The sequence below is a fragment of the Sarcophilus harrisii genome, chromosome 2 (genome assembly GCF_902635505.1).
Source record: "Sarcophilus harrisii chromosome 2, mSarHar1.11, whole genome shotgun sequence".
Classification (NCBI taxonomy): Eukaryota; Metazoa; Chordata; class Mammalia; order Dasyuromorphia; family Dasyuridae; genus Sarcophilus; species Sarcophilus harrisii.
Genome location: NC_045427.1, coordinates 414,588,409 through 414,605,345, shown reverse-complemented (window position 1 = coordinate 414,605,345; position 16,937 = coordinate 414,588,409). Strand labels below are relative to the sequence as shown.

General features: G+C 34.4%; 1 protein-coding gene across 1 annotated transcript; it reads left to right on the top strand.

The window, feature by feature from the left end:
* The first annotated feature begins 3,373 nt into the window (after positions 1-3,373).
* Positions 3,374-16,631, top strand: LOC100916520 (serine protease inhibitor Kazal-type 6). The gene is made up of 5 exons (XM_003758957.2): positions 3,374-3,443; positions 6,009-6,034; positions 13,061-13,135; positions 15,277-15,392; positions 16,384-16,631. The coding sequence occupies exons 1-5, from the start codon at positions 3,386-3,388 to the stop codon at positions 16,427-16,429; spliced, it is 321 nt and encodes a 106-aa protein (XP_003759005.2). The 5' UTR covers positions 3,374-3,385; the 3' UTR covers positions 16,430-16,631.
* Positions 16,632-16,937: the final 306 nt, after the last annotated feature.

Below are 16,937 nucleotides of genomic sequence, written 5' to 3'. Positions count from 1 at the left end.
AAAGCAACATGTAGTCCTATAAAGGATAAATAGGGATTAGATGTACCAGTGTTCTTTCTAAAATCATGGCTTTAGAACTGTGTACAATGCTCTAGGCACAAATAATATCATTTAAACTCAACAGACACAACTTCTGAAGGCCCAGATACTGGATTCATTCATATCATAAATACCTGCTAGAATCAAGCTGTTATTCTTCTTAGCACTTGAGGAAATATAAATCAAAGAAAAAGTTCCTTCCTGCAACTAATTTACAATGTTGGAAGGGGAGAAAAATATCCATAGATGGATATAGTGCCAATCGAATATGATAAGTAAATAAGAGGATTAGAAAGTACTATGGTTTTGTACAAGAAAGCAATCATTCTCTTTTTAAAAACGAATTTCTTTTTAATACACATTCCTTTACGAATCACCTTGGAACAGAAAAATCAGAGCAAAAATAAAAAACTATGGAAGAGAAAAAAGCAGAAAAAAGAAATGAACATAACATGTGTTCATTTACATTCAGTTGCTATAGTTTTTTATTTTGATTTTGTTTTTGTTTTTCTGGATACAGATGGCATTTTTTGTCCAAAGACTATTGGGGTTGCTTTGAATCACTGAACCACAGAGAAGAACCAAGTCTTCTGTAGTTGATCATCACACATTTTGCTGTTATTGTGTACAATGTATTCTTGGTTCTTCTTGTTTCAATCAGCATCAGTTTGTGCAAATTTTTCCATGCTTTTCTAAAATCAGCTTGTTCATCTTTTTTATAGAACAGTAATATTCCATCATCTTCATCTACCACAACTTGCTCAGTCATTCCACAATTGATGGACATCTCATTTTCCATTTCTTTGCTACTACAAAAAGAGCTGGAAAGCAATCACTCTAAACTCAGAAAAATAAAAGTTTTAATGATGGAAGTAGCATTTGAGATGGATATGTCTTGAAAGATGGACAGAACTTTAATAGGTTACAAACTTTTTGAGTGGGATGGGATATTTTTTCCATGAGGAGCAGGGTGAATTAAGATATGAATGTATAATGGTGTGTTTGGAGGATAGTGAGTATCTCATTGATTTTGGAGTGTGACTGCACTGTGTGAAAGGGAAACAAATGTGTTACAGTCAAACAGGTAGGTGTTGGCTAGCTTTGAATGTCAGATTGAGGAGTTTTAATCATCTCATAAGCAATATTTTGTTTAAACATTAGCACAGGCTAGAGCAAGGGAAGGGGCTTAGAGATGGGGTTATAAGATTCATTCACTAATTCATTTACCAATGACATTGATTTTAGCAAAGTATCTGAATTATAATCTTAATAAATACTTTTTTCATTCATTTGTTCCTTTACTTATTATTTGCATCACCCTGTTTGTATCAGCACTGAGAAAGAAGGAAAATATTTTATATAAGGCAAAGTCTTATTCTCAAGAAGTTTATCAAACAAAAGAATTTAGGGGATGAGAAAAAGTACTGAAATCTCTGATAGAGAAACTCCTTTTGCCAATGTAGGTCAGTTTGTTTTCTAAAACGTATAGTTTTAATGAGACACCTGGATTCCTAAGAAGTCAAGTGACTTACCCAAGATGATATAGCTAAGTATATATTGGAATAGGACTTGAATTCAAGATGGTGGATTTAGAATTATGAAGGCGAGAGTTTGAATTGTTCCCCAGACATTTTATAAGCTGTGTAATCTTGGGCAAATCACTTAATTGTCTCAGCTTCCTCATCTGTAAAACAGAAACAATTAATAGCACCTACATGTAATTTTTTTGTGATGATAATATACATGACTTATTTTTAAGCACTTTGGAAACCTTGATGAGATCTAGAAATATTAGCTGTTATTATTTTTTTTATCATTCCTGGTTTCCAGGCTATCTTTCTATATTACTCTAAGCAGTTTCTAGAAAGGAAGGTATGTATATATATATATATATATGTGTGTGTGTGTGTGTGTGTGTGTATGTAATTAGTCATTTATTTATTTTATATACATACATATACAAATTACAAATATGTAAATAGTAAAGTAATAAATGTGCTATGAAATTAGATAGGAAAGTCATTTCTAACTGGAGAAGTCAGGGAAAACTCTGAGAGAGTGCAAGAATATGAATTGGATTTAGAGAAAGGGTTGGATGGCAAAAAGATACAAATATTAAGATAATCATATGACTCATATTTAAATCTTATAAATTATTAGGATTTTGCCTTCAGAAAATAAATATTGCTAAAGATGCATTCTCTACTATTTAAGGTTTTTCTCAAAACAACTCAGTGAATTATATTTAAGTTAGGAGAAGCAAGTGATATTACCCTCTTTTTACAAACTAAGAAATTGAGGCATAGAATAGTGAGTTATTTGCCTGGATTTGCACAACTTGTAAGTCACAGAATCTGCATTAGGCATCAGTGTTCCAAGAAAGATAGCGTAATGGAAAGAATCTTACTTTCTTCCCCATATCTATGATATACTGAACCTCATAACAATCTTGCTTAATCAAAATGCTGTCAATTCTTCAATGCTTCTCTTAAATAGCACCTAAGGACTTGGATTTAATCAACCTTGGCTCAAAGTCTGCTACTTAAAATTTTGATCATCTTGGGTAATTCATGAAAGTAAATTATATTTTTGAGACTCAATTTTCCATCTGTAAAATGAAGATGAGATAATCTCTAAGATCCTTTACTACTCTACAGATATATTATAATGCTCTCTCCCACCATCTAATCCTATCCCCAGAATATATTTAATTGATGAATCACAAAAAGCATCTGATTATTGTTTGATTATTGTTCCAATTATCTCTTTAGTGATGTTTAAATAACTTCAATGAAAAAATAAAGAATTGTTGCACTTTTCCCACCACTCCAGGGAGGATTGAGACCCTTCTAAAATTTAAGTCACAGTCAACACTTACTTTATCAAGCCCCTTCATTCTTTGGGAGTGAATCACTAAAACAGATTAATGGGTTTCAAATGGGCAGCTCCATGCACAGATCAGCCAGAGCTTCCCCAGTGATTCACATTCTCCAGTGACTCACATGCTTGAAGGCAGTGGAAATCTAAGGAAAGGGACTGGTTGGTCAAAAAATGGAGATTACCTGTTCCTTGAAGGTTATATCCTCTTAATGAATGAGATCTAAGGTGCGACTCTTATAATTGTTCTAATTTCTTCCAATGATGTGTAGCATAAAATATTCTTTTAAGTTCATGACATGTCCCAATAAATATCTTCCCTTTTTAGGGTTGGAGGTGACTTTAGAAGGTGATTTTATAAACAAGGTGGGGATTCCCACTCCCAATACCATGTCTATATATATGTATGTTATGTGAAATACTTCTTCACCTTAAGCAGGTTTACCTGGAACAACTTCACTTGGCCACCATGAAAGCAACAGGTGCCTTTATCCTTCTTTCTCTAGCCCTTTTCTGCTTCTTCTCAGGTGAGTTTTTAAGATTATTGGGTATATTATTAATTTACTAGTATTCCATTTATTTGGAAACCATACTTTTTCAGGTCAGGGAGGGGCCTGATTATGGACACATCATTATAGGAATCAACACTTTCCAAAATGTAGAGGGGCTGGCTCTGTAAAAGCTTTTTTTTGAAGGACAGAGTGGGAGATGTGTGGCTAGACAATTCACATCTGAAGTTCTTGAGGTAGGGGTGACATAGCAGTCAAATTAACTAATGAAATCTTAGTAGATACCAATATAAGCCTGGGGAATAATTGGAGAAGCTAAATTCCTACTGTTTGCCATATTAGTCAGATCTCAGTCCTAGGCCAAAAATTTTAGGGCAAAGAAAGGTTTGTTTCTTAAACACAGGGGTGACAGATTTACTGGATTAGGGAATGTTGTGATCATTGAAATATTTATTTTTCAGTCAAGTCACTTTTAGGGGCCAACTTCTACCCATTGTTCCTAGTTTTAAACTCTGAGGGAAAGATAAACAAGCTTAATCTGTCATCTACATGGTAATACTTCAAAAATAACTAACAAGACAATGAATGTATAACTTACAATCTTCCCTCCTTCAGGTTCAACACTGATTTCCTCCTATAGCACAGATTTCATTCCATGTGGCATCCTGAACACCTTCCTCTAAACCTACTCCAATTTGTCATTAGTTTCCTTAGGCACAAGGTTGGGAGAGTTCCTCAATTAAGGAATGAGTCCATGTCTGCATATGGTTAACATAAATAATGTAGGCAACCATCTTAATGATCAACACTTGTATAACTAATCAAAATATTGCTATGTCATTACTACTGCACACCCTGTATCAAATGCTACAATCCAGAGACTTCTGTCATACAAAGATTGTCTTGCTACACAAAATGAATAAATAGGCTGAATTCTTTTAGATATTCCCTCTTGACCTACTTCCTATTACCATGAAGTAGTGGAAAGAACCTCAGACTGAGAGTAATATCTCTGCATTCAAATCTCAACTCTGCCACTTATTTGTTATATGACTTTAGATAAAAGTCTTAGGAAGTGAAATTAATAACTCAATAGTTGTGACAGGTGAACTATAGCTCTGTCTTCTAGCTAGATTTCTAGCTCTGTCTTCCTCTAGTTTATGATCTCTGATACTATTTGGCATTGACATTCTATGAAGAAAGATAATATGAGAGCCATCTCATTGGATTTAAAGACTGTTTCCTCCTCCTCTTGTGCTCCTAGATATTTCCTCTATTCCCATGACCTGAATTGGAGCAAGTAGGGGCATGTAAGCCTAAACAGTTCAGACAGTAGTATAGTTGGACTTGGTTAGAAAACATCATCAAATTTTATATGACTATTAGGCTTTATTCTTCTTAGACAAATACATAGGCACAGAAATAATTCTCTTTCCCAATTCCAAGTTCTTTGCATTTTACTATGCTTCCAGTTATTTAATTGGTTAATAAATTTAATTCCCTAAAATATTAAACATTGATGGTATATTGGAGAAAATTAGGATTAGGATTTATAGCAAAAAGATCTGGGTTCAGAAGTCTCAACATTATTATTGGTTTAAACAAGTCATTTCCACTTTGGTGATATCAGTTTCTCTATCTCAAACCATGATTTTATTTTATTTTTATTTTTGTTTGTTTTGTTTTTTCAAACTATGATTTTAGAATTTCAGAAGTGAAATTAGTTTCCGGCAATATCCCTGACAAGCATGAGGTTATTAAGTCTTTGTTTGAAGAATTCTAGGAATGTGGAACTCAACTACTTTCCAATGCTATTCATCTTATTTGGAGGCAGCTTGATTATTACAAAAGAGCATCAAATGAATCTAAATGAAGCATGCTTTTCAGGAACTCACAATCATTGTTTATAGTTTTGTCTTCTTGGTTCAAACAGAAAAAATAAAATCCTTTTTGGAAAAGCAGTCCTTCAGATAATTGAAGTTAAATAACTAATCACCTTTCCCCCTTAATACTTCTCTTCCCCAAATGTTGTTAATATGTATGATATGGTTTTAACCCTTCTAATAATGTGATTACTCTCCTTAAGAGAAACTGAATATCTCATACTATTTTGATGTGTAAAATCTCTGGATTAGGATTCTCCTACCTAGTTCTGAATTTTGTGAATTCTAGAATGTTATAGTGATAGTGGAATTAACTTTAACATAATTAAGCTTATTTTATAGAGAAAGAATTTGAAATCCAGAGAGGAAGGACATCTTAACCAAAGTCATACAGAAAATTAGTGAAAAAGCCAGGGCTAGAACCTAGATTTTCTCACTTTCATGTCAGGGTACTTTAAGCATGACCATACTGCTTGAAAATCAGTTCCTTTCCATGGCCTTGTCTTTCATCAGTCTCAAAATGGTTTCATCCCTAGTTGTTTTGGGGGCAAATGATAGTGTAATGTTATGATTCTGAAACAGTCATAATCCTTGTCCTCTGTCTTTGATAAGTCAATAAATATCACTATATACCAAACTTTTCCTTCATTGAAGGTTTGGAAATTTCATTGTATGAATTTTTTGCTTTTGTTTTTTCCAGATGTCACCAGTCAAGATGGAGGAAAGGTCAGTGCATGTTACTTCTCTCTTTTTCCAGGCCAAGCAGTGACTCATTCTCAAATCCTCTGTGAAAGTGTGGAACTTGGCTTGGGGTTGAACACAGAGAATCTGAGATTAAGCACATGACTTTGTGAACTTCAACAATCCAGATGAATCTAAATTGGGGGTTTAATGGTAGGGCCAGGAAGGGACCCAACTTATCTTAACTGTCTAGTGGACAAATCAAACAAACTAGGATCATAACTTTAGAATTTGAAGGGATCTCAAAAATCAACTAATTCAACATCCTTGCTTTACAGATGAGGAAACTGAGGCTTGGAGAAGTCAAGAGATTTGCCTGATGGTCACAAAAGTCATAAGTGGTAGAATAAGGATTTGAACAAAAGTCATCTGACTCCAAATTCAGTGTTCTTTGTATTGCACATCTTGGGTTTTATTCATGGAAAATGTGACATATTGTTTTACTATGAGCAAGTCATTTAGAATCACAAAATATTAGAATAAGAAGGGACTTCAGGAGATATGTAGTTCAATTTGCATCAGGATCTTTTCTATGACATTTCCAAATAAGTTCCAAAGACAGATAAATCCAGCCTATACTTAAATATATCCAATAATAGAGAACTTACTACCTCTTTTGTTGAACCTACTTTTCTTTGAGGCAGCTCTAACAATCAATTACTTTGTTTTTATATTAAATTAAATTCACTTCTGTGTAAAATTTCCCCATTTTTAAAGAAATTTGCTCTAAGTCTTATTTTCTTCAGGATAATAATTCTAAGACTCTGCAACATAGGCTGAGGGGTCATATTTTTTAATCTACTCACTTTCCTAGCTGCCTTCCTTTGTGAATGCTGAAGCTTATCAGTATCCTTCTGCAAATGTCACACTTGGAACTAGACATAGTCCTTATGATGTGGCCTGAGTATAGCAAAGGAAAACAAAACTATCATGCCCCTTGTTCTTAAAACTCTATCCCTCTAGGCCTCAGTTCCTTTCTCTGAAAGGATATCTAAGATCTCTCCCGTTTTAAAAATCTTATGTTTTCTGGTTTTGCACATGTTTTGTAGACATAGATTAATAATAATAATAACTAGCATTTATACTAATTTTGAGGTTTGTAAAAAACTATAGATATCACATAAATAAATATATATATATATATATGTATATATATGCATATAGTATGGATATAACAGATAGACATAATTACAAATTATATTGCTATATAACATATATGATGGTATGTTATAGAATACATAATATGTATTAAAGATATGATTTAATTTTATCCTTACAAAAACCCTGAAAAGTTGACACTATTATTCCCCATTTTATAGATGAGGAAATTGAACAGATAAGAGTAAACCTCTTGCCCACAGGTACACAACTAGTGACTGTCTGAAAAAGGATGTAAATAGAGGGAGTACTGACTCTAACGCACAATATTCTTACCCATTGTGCATCTTAACTGCCTGCATGGAGTTCTAGACTATAGGTTTACCCAATGACAGTAACTCACAGGAGGGCCTTTGTATCAGAAATCATTTGTGATTTCTCTCATGCTACTTGTGATTATGCATTGTGGCACAATGCAGCTGAACAGGGTATGATATAATGTCAAAAGCCCTCAGTGGAAAAGACTTCAAGAGGTCTGATTGGAGGTCTATGAATCACCAACTTACTATATAAATTTGGACAACTCACTTCTCTTTGAGCCTCAGTTTCTTTTCCTTTAAAATCACTGGATTGGACTCAGTGTGTGTCAATCCTATATTTTAGGCTTAAAAGTCTCTGATTCTAAGGTGAATGAAGGACTGAGGTATATTCCAGTAGAATGAACTTTACAATAACTATACTCAGCAGGCAGAGAACAAAATCCACCTTTCAGAACACATCAAAATCATCTTTGTTCTCTCAAAGTCAGCTCCTGAATTGTCTGTTCTCCCTGAGATGTGTTGGAAAGAAGGTGAAAACCATTCACTTTAACTTGTTTACTCTTGAATACTCAAGCAAAAGAAAAACTTCTTTCCTTAGAATTAAATATTTCCTAGCCCATTCCTCCATTAACTTTGGGTGTCATGGAAAGAGCACTGGGTTTGTAGTCAGAAGAAAACTAGTTTCTAATCCTAATTTAGCTTTTTAGGAATTGGAGTTGAAAGGGAACTTAGCTATTGTTTAGTAAGACTTTCTCCTTTTGCTAACAGTCTCAAAGAGGCAGAGATACAAGGTCATAAAAATAATAAACTTAGGATTTGAGAGGATTTTACTGGTCATTAATTCAACTTTAACTTGAAGTATTGATTTCCCTTTAAAAATTAGTTTTGTTGTGATTTAGGGATATGGTCAGGACTAAAGGACAGGATCAGTTGACTCCCAACAGGATGCATTCTCTATCTGTCTGTCTGTCTCTGCCTCCTTTCTTTTTCCTTCTCTGGACTTTCCTCTCTGTCTCTCTTAATCTGCTTCTGATTTTTTTTTTACGTTTCTCTTCCTCTTTTCTCTTTCATTCTCATGGTCCTGTGTTTCCCTTCTATAATATAAAATGAGCACAGGCAAGATTTTTTAAAATCTTTGTATCTCCAGTGCTCAGCATAGTTCCTTACGTATAACAAGTATTTAAATATTTATTGAATTGAATTAAATCAAGCCTAGGTCCTTCCTCTGTGTCTTGGTCCAGTGCTATTTCTCCTGTATGTCAAACTTCCTGTGTGGCAAGTCACACAGGACCTTGACCACAGTTTTCTACTTTGTAATGTGAGAGGGTCTGAATTAGAGAATTGTTTAGGTCCCTTCCAGTTTTCAATGCTATGATCTTAAAATCCTTAATGCTTGATTCTAAACTTTGGAGGAAGAAAGAAAATTATATTGAAATGTCTGAATAGATGCATTTAATTGCTTACAAGTTCTTAGAATATATGAGTGTATTTAGGAGATGTTTTAATGAGGAGATCAGAACTATGATTAACTTTTCAATATGAATTGGTTTCAAAAATATAAAACTGTCACATTGCTCTCCAAAGTACATTTGAGCTGGTCAAGATGTCAGAGTTTTCCTCTTGTTTTCAGAACATATTCTTTAATCTCTTTGGTTTTCCTGTTTCTGACATTAAGGGAGCTACAAGGGACAATTGATATCTTCTTGACATTTGGCAAAGGAATAAGCTGAGGCCTAGAAAAGTTAATGGTATTTAGATGGTAAAGTAGAAAACCTAGGGTCACTGACTCAAAGTCTCTTTTTCTACTCCTTCATGGTAATATCAGGAATAGAGGTACTAAGCCTATTAGAGTGGGAAAAGACCTTAGCTAGCATTGATTTAAAGACATAAGAAGTTTTAGAACTATTAGAACTATAAGTTCAATTCATTCATTTTATAATAGAGGAAACCTAGTCCCTAAGAGTGGGAGTGATTTAATTACCATCATAAAGTAAGAAGAAAGTAAAGGCAGGATTGAAAGCCAGTTATCAAAAATGATAAATATTTATTAAGCTCCTTATCTATTAGTGGCATGTTCTGGATACTAAGATGAAGAAATGCAGTCTGTGACTTCAAGGAGCTCAGAATACATAAATAAGATAAACCATATACACAAATAGCCATAACATAAATGATGATAATAATAGCTCTTATTGCTATAGCACTTTATAGTTTAGGGGTATAGTGGAATGAACAATGAATTTGTTCTTTGCCACTTGGTATAAATCTTAGGAAGTCATATAATCTCTGAGCCACAGTTTCCTTATGTATATAGATGAACTCTAAGATCCCTATAAGTTTTATCCTATGTCATAATGTTTTCTTGATAACAATGATATGAGGTGGACATTGCATTATTATACCCACTTTAAAGATGAGGTCATTAAGGCATAGAAGAAACAAGTGATTTACCCAAAGTCATACAATGAATCAAGTTCACAACTCAGACTGGGGGAAAATGTGTCTCCAGAAGCAAAGTTGTTTTCACCATATATCACCACTTTTCATAAATTTAACAAAATTATTTTCTTGTATAATTTGGATGTATATCTCCTTGTAAGAAGTTTTTTCTACAAAGATAAAGCTATTAAAAACAATAACTTTAGAAATAACACGATCAAAACTCCTCTTCTCTATTTATAAGCAAGGAGAAGCATAGTAGTCAAATGATTTGAATGAAATCACATAGGTAGTGGCAAAATCAGCACTTGAACAAAGGTTTTGAGATGCTAAATCCAGGATTCTTCTTTATACATTTTGAAGAATCTAACCCTAAAGTTTGCAGAATTTATTGCTGAAATTTGGGATCATAGGAATTAACTCAGCCTGAAACTTTTATAAGTCTATTGATGTAGCAAATAGTGTTGTAGTCACTTGGCACATAGTAAGCACTTAATACATAAAGATGTTGATTTATGAATAGAGATATTTTGGTCATAATCAGAAGGTAGCATGGTGACTATGAACACAGTCCACTCAATGCTGATAATCTGACCTGGGACTTAAAATGATAGTTACCATTACTAATTCTAGTATTATTCTCTAAGACTTTAAGCAATTTTAAAAAGCAAGTGGGTTTTAAGATAAGGAGGTTAATATTCAGAGTCTTACTCAGGATCACACAGCTGAAGTCAGAACTAGCATTCTAATCCAGGTCTTGTAATATTAAGATGAGCATCTATTAACAATGCCATAATATGTTAGAGCTAAGAAATTTTAAAGACCACCATGTCTAAAGATCTTATTCTACCAAAGAGGATGTGACATTTAGAGAATTTGTTATTTACTGTGGTTGTTGTTGCAGAGTTGCAGAGACAGAACTGAAATAATCCAATATTTTCTAATTCCCAGCTCAAAAAACTTAGAATTATAACTAGATATCATCTTTCAGTATTTCCTGGAGACTCTTGAGAAATGCCAAAATCAAATATGTCATAAAATAAAATAGGAAAATGTTGCTATTCCAATTCTCTGGCAGGCTACTAGAAATATTTTTTACAAAGGCACTCTCAGGAGCAGTATAAGATTACTATCAAGGGTTAGATGGGGATAGAGGAGTTGAGGATTAGGAGTTCAGAGATCAAGAAGAGAGAGGGATGTCATTTTTCAGTTATAATGACTTTTTGTCATCTCATTAAGAGTTTCTTGACAAAGATACTAGACTTGCCATTTCTCTAGCTCATTTTTACAGATGAAGAAACTGAGGCAAACAAGGTTAAGTGACTTGCTCAGGATCACCCAGCTAGTAAGTGTCTGAGGTCAGATTTGAATATAGAAAGATGAATCTTCCTGACTACTGAATCACCTACCTGCCTGGGGATCAAGGGACCAGGTAGGATGAGGTAGGAGAAAGAGCAAGTTTGGATGGTATGTATTGGGAACCAAGGTTCAGTAGGGGAAAATTGGAGACTATATTGGAAAAATAATTGTGTCAGAAATGAATAGGAGAGGTATTGGAGATTATTGATAAGTGGGGAGAATTACTGACAAAGTTGGAGAGGGATAGTTAGGGATCAGAGTTTAAATGCAGGGATTCTGGGGACCAAGAATAAAATGGGAGAATGATGGAATTTGGGATTTATATTAAGTTGGTTAATTTTGCTAAGTTTGATAAGTATGATAGGAAAGAGCTTAGGGGTCATGGTCAGAAAGGGGATTATATTAGATATAGACTTTATTAATTTATAGAGAAATAAGGGACTGGTACTGAATTAGGAGTGTTTGATAGTTCAAAACAAGGTTTAGAGAGAGAAGAATGTTTATCATGATTGAAGCTCGGGACCAAGGTTGGAGAGAACTATGAGACTCTAGTCATCATCAACTCCTAAATATTGATATCGCATCCTATTCCTCCTTCCACCTTGTCTACAAGATCATTTCTCTGATGGGGAAAAGGGTACACAAATAGATTCTAGAAGAGTCTAGAAAGTTTTCATTTCAGACTGGGTAATAATATAGACTACTCTGTCTTTCTCTATGTCTCTGTCTTTATCTCCCTTTCTCTGTCTCCCTCTCCTTTCTGTCTCCGTCTCTCTCTCATCTCTATCTCTCTCTGTCTCTGTCTTTTTCTCTGACCTTATCTCTCTCTCCCCCTCTCTTTATATGTCTATGTCTCTTCCTCTCTCTGTTTTCCTATGTAAATAATGAAAGAGTTAGATGAGAAAGTACTCTTAAATAGAAATGTCTTTCTTTAGAGGTCTCAGAAAATCACACTGGCCTTGACTTAGGATAAGAGGAAAAAAGGGACTGTTGCTAGCTTCAGAAAATTATGGGGGAAGAACACATCCCTCACTCCCCAACCAGCTTTTCTTTTTTCTGAGCTTCATAGGACATTGCTTATGTCTTAGGTTTTATTGTAAGGAAAGTATGTAGCATGGTAAGGAAATGTGAGCTGTTGTGGTTTTATGCTTAGAGAGGCCCAATATGGAGCCTGGTTTTCCTGGGAAGTTCAATGACAAGCAAACCTCAAATGGCACACTCTGAAAAAGGGAGGTCAGATTTTGAGTAAGAACTTGAAAAGTACAAGATTTTGCTATTACAATCCAAGTCTTGAAATTCCTCGTCTGTAAAACAAGAATTTTGAATTAGGTGATCTCTCAGATTCCTTTTGCCTCTTATTCTGAGTTCTATATTTTCTTTTAGAACTAACATTCTATTTTCTGTACTCTATCTTTAACTCCCACAAAACCATGATCACTGTTTCCTTCTGGGAAAGTGTTTGAGACAAACAGATCAGAATCCTGTCCATCCTAGAGGTGGCAATTATATATTGTCCATCAAAGAGGCTCAGAGAGAAGAACCTTTCTGAACTCCAATCGCCAGGATAATTATCCTAGGTAATGAAACCAAATCTCTCAGGTAACCTCTCTGAATCCTAACCCTCTTTCCTACCTTGATCTTCTTCAGTAGTCCAATCATTCATTCTATATCCTTCCCCAGGGAATTGTGGGAGAATCTTAGGGCTGCACCAAAGGTCCTAGACTGTAGGCTATGTGAGAGGGTGTTTAATTAAGACAAGGCCACTAGTCCCTCTTCCTTATCTCCTTTGCCAAAGGAAAAAAGAGGCTGGATCCCAAGGTTATCGGGCCGAGTGTTTGGGAAAGGTGTCTTAAGGAACCATCTCTCTCACGTAAGGGACTTTTAATTTTCTTTCTTTTTTTATTACTAACTATATCCATTTTCTCAAGCAGATTTTTTTCAATGACTTCTGAGTTCAATTTTAATGTCTGGTTTGGACAAAATAGGCAACAGGAAAGAATAATAAAAATTCACATAAACTGCAATTGTTGGACTATATGATACACCATTTAATTAAGAACTAAGCCCACTTTAGATCCTTAGAGAACCTGATTTTCACCAGCTCAATTTGCTGCTACTGTTGCATGTGAAGGGATGTGGTTTGTGTGTGTGTGTGTGTGTGTGTGTGTGTTACATGTGTATATGTTTGGGCAGGAAGGCAGATTGGTAGCACAGGCTGCTTCTTAATCCCTGATGGGACCAAAAGGAATTGAGGTTAGTAGCTTGCATCTGTATAATGTTACAAAACAGAACTCTTAATTTGGAGCAACAATCTCAGCTCTTTTACTGAATCTGGGAGATTTGGGGCAAAGCACTACCTCTCTCAGGTCTTCTTTTCCCTTTTACAAAGTAAGAGGGGAAATTGTAGTAAACAGATCAATGATATTAGAATCTGAAGATGACTTGGATTCATGTCTCATCTCTATCATTGGCTAGGCATGTGACCTTAGGTAAAGTCACTTGAATTTCCTGACCCTTAGCTTCTCCATCCCATTTTTACGGGAATAATAAGACTTGCAATCTTACATCAAAAGATGATTGCAAAGAAAGTGCTATATGAGTCTATAAAAATGTATTACTATAATGAACAATAATCATAAATCCCACAAATATTATTTTTATGAACTGTGCAAAGCTCTACATCAGAATATAAATTACAGTGTGCAAATATTAAGTGTTTCAAGCAAAAAAAGCTATATTTTAAATCGAGTTACTTGTTGTATAAATTGTTCACCTAGCTCTACTCACTTCATTCTTCATCAGTTTTTTGAAGCATTCCCAGTATCTTCTTGAACTATTCCTTTTATCTTTCTTTATGGTACAATAACATTCCATTACATTCACATATTGAAGTTTGTTTGTTCTCTAATAGGTAGGCACCACTTTTATGAAAAAATATTATGAAAATAATTTTTATAAATATTTTATACATATGAATGCTTTAACTTTGGATTTTAGATAGATAAAGAGCACATTTATTAAGTCCTTTCTATGTGCCAAACACTGTTAGGCACTTAGTACATAAATATTAGCAAGCAAAGTAGGTCTTGTCCTCATGGCATTTCCATGAAATGGGAGAGGGATAGAAGAAGGAAAGTTGGAAGGGCAAAAGTGGGAAATCGTGGTTGTGTGATAAGGAGAAAGTCAAGAAGTGACATGACAACCTGGTTCTAGGAAAGATCAAGCAAATACTCAAGACAGAACATAGTGTCCTAGTAGCTACACAATTCCAGTGGGAGAAAAATAAAATTATGACCAGAGTATAGAAAGCATGGCATATGCTGTATACAAGATTCTCTTGGTTCATCCTCCCATAAAGACTCGAACATTGGATTAGACATCAGGACATATGGGTTCTGTTTCCCATTCTACCTCTATCTTTCTTTGCGGCCTTAGAAAAATCATGGTTCCCTCTGGACTTAGTTTTTCCTTCTTTAAAATTAAAGCTTGCATTAGCTTTATATATTCTATATATTCTTTATATTATTCTTTATATATATATATATATATATATATATCTTTATATATTCTATAATGTTCTTTTCAATGGTAGTCAATGAATCTAAGCACCTAAATGTAATAATCTCATGAAACTATCATGTAATATCGTCTCAAAGGTAAGTTTGCCATAAAACAGTTTCTCCATTAGCAATCAGGGGTCATTTATTACAGAGGAAAGGTTACCTCCTTCTTCCTTGCCCTACCATATTTCTTCATGACAACAATATTTCAGATTTGATGCTTATCATGATTACCCAGCATTGTTGATAAGAAGATTAAATTATAGTCAACTTCTGTTTACAAAAGCAGAGACATAAGTCATGCAGTTGACAAATGTCCCACTCCTAAATGGCTTCAGCATAAAACTGGAACATAACAGGGCTAATTTTAGCTTCTTGGAAAATATTTTTAGTTTTTGAGTGTGGTTATTTCTTGGATTCTGTGAGACATCCTTCTATTGTATTATGCTAGGTGGACTGCGGTGAATTTAAAGACCCCAAGGTATATTGCACCAGAGAATCTAACCCTCATTGTGGCTCTGATGGCCAGACTTATGGCAACAAGTGTTCCTTCTGTAAAGCAATGGTGTAAGTAATTGATCTTTGTTTCGCCATGTGTAAAATGGGAATTTGGATTAGATAACTCAAAGTTTTTTTCAAATCTCACATTCTGTGTTCTGTATTTTAAGATCCTTCTCAGATCCTATATTCGACGTTTCATGTTCTAAGAGTCCATCAAGTCAAAAAACTTAAGCTTTCCATAAAATTTTTTCAAAGACTCCTAGAGAATCTATTTTATTATAATTCTCTCAACTAGGGGCTGAATAAACACACACACACATTCATTCATTTATATCTGACAAAATGTCAAGGTCATAAAACATTCAGGCTATGGAAGAATGTTGGAGCTAAAAAGAATCTCAACGATGACCTGCTTCTGTTCTCATTTTATAGATATAGAAAGTGAGACTATGGGAAATATAAGGGACTGAACTACAATTACATGGTTAACAAGTGCCAAAGCCCAGATTTAAAACCAGGTGTTCTTAATCCAAATCAATTTTCTTTCTGAAATGTTATATTTCCTACTCATATCAGGCAATGAATTATTTGGATAATTCAAGCCAAAGAATTCATCTCAGGGAAACTGCTTTAATTAAAAATACTAAATACAATCAAAGTAAATAATTCATCAAACTTAATTATTCACATACAGGTCCAGTCCCATAGGCTGGCGTAAGCTCATCATCAAGTAGAAAGCTTTAGGTTTGAATATTATTAGATTCATATGACACAACCACATAAACTGGTAATTATTTCAACAACCTGCTACCCTGTTGATGTTGCCAAGGGCTTAACGTTAATGGTCTCATGAGGGAGGGAGGGAGGGAGAACTGGATTGGGACTTAGGAAACCTAGGCTCTTTTAGGTCTGATTTTGACTGTGATCTTGAACCAATTTCTTTATCTCTTTGGAACACTATCTCTCATCTATAAAATAAGATGGTTCAACTAGAGATCTGAGGTCACTTTCAGAGCTTCTTTTCTATAACTCATATTTGTATGTGTCTTTTTCACAGGGAAAGTGGTGGAAAGATGACGTTAAAACACAAGGGAAAATGCTGAAGCTTGATTATTACTGTTGTGTGTAGACCATCCTCCAGTCTCGACTCCTCCATTTTTTCTGATCCCTTTCCTTATTCATCTTCTGCCTTATTTTTCTGTGAGGGAAAACATGACAGAGAAATATCTTTTACTGACCTCAGGCCTGGGAATAGGTTCAACCTAAAGCAATGTACATCTATGCTCTGTTACATATGCTATGTAAATAAAGTAAATTCCACAGAAGTCTGAATCTTGTTTTAATTTCATCTGATGACAATGCATAGTGGGTGGTACAATACAGAAGAAGGAATCTTGAAATGGCAACATATAACCCGGGTTCAAATCCTAATTCTGCCCCTAACAAACTAATGCAAGTTGATTTCTTCTTCTGAACTCTATTTTTCTCTATCTATGCAACATTTTTAAAGATATGATATATAAACTCTTAGAAATGAAGAATGAGTAAAAATAAGAAAAAGAAACATAAGACTGCATTTGTATTTTTAAAACTCAATGATATAAAAGATTA

What these genes read in the sequence shown, in the direction of transcription:
- LOC100916520 (XM_003758957.2), top strand. Translation starts at nt 3,386, where the DNA reads ATGAAAGCAACAGGTGCCTTTATCCTTCTTTCTCTAGCCCTTTTCTGC. An exon ending in CCTTTTCTGCTTCTTCTCAG is followed by an intron (nt 3,444 to 6,008) that starts GTGAGTTTTTAA and finishes TGTTTTTTCCAG; the next exon opens with ATGTCACCAGTCAAGATGGA. An exon ending in TCCTTCTGTAAAGCAATGGT is followed by an intron (nt 15,393 to 16,383) that starts GTAAGTAATTGA and finishes TCTTTTTCACAG; the next exon opens with GGAAAGTGGTGGAAAGATGA.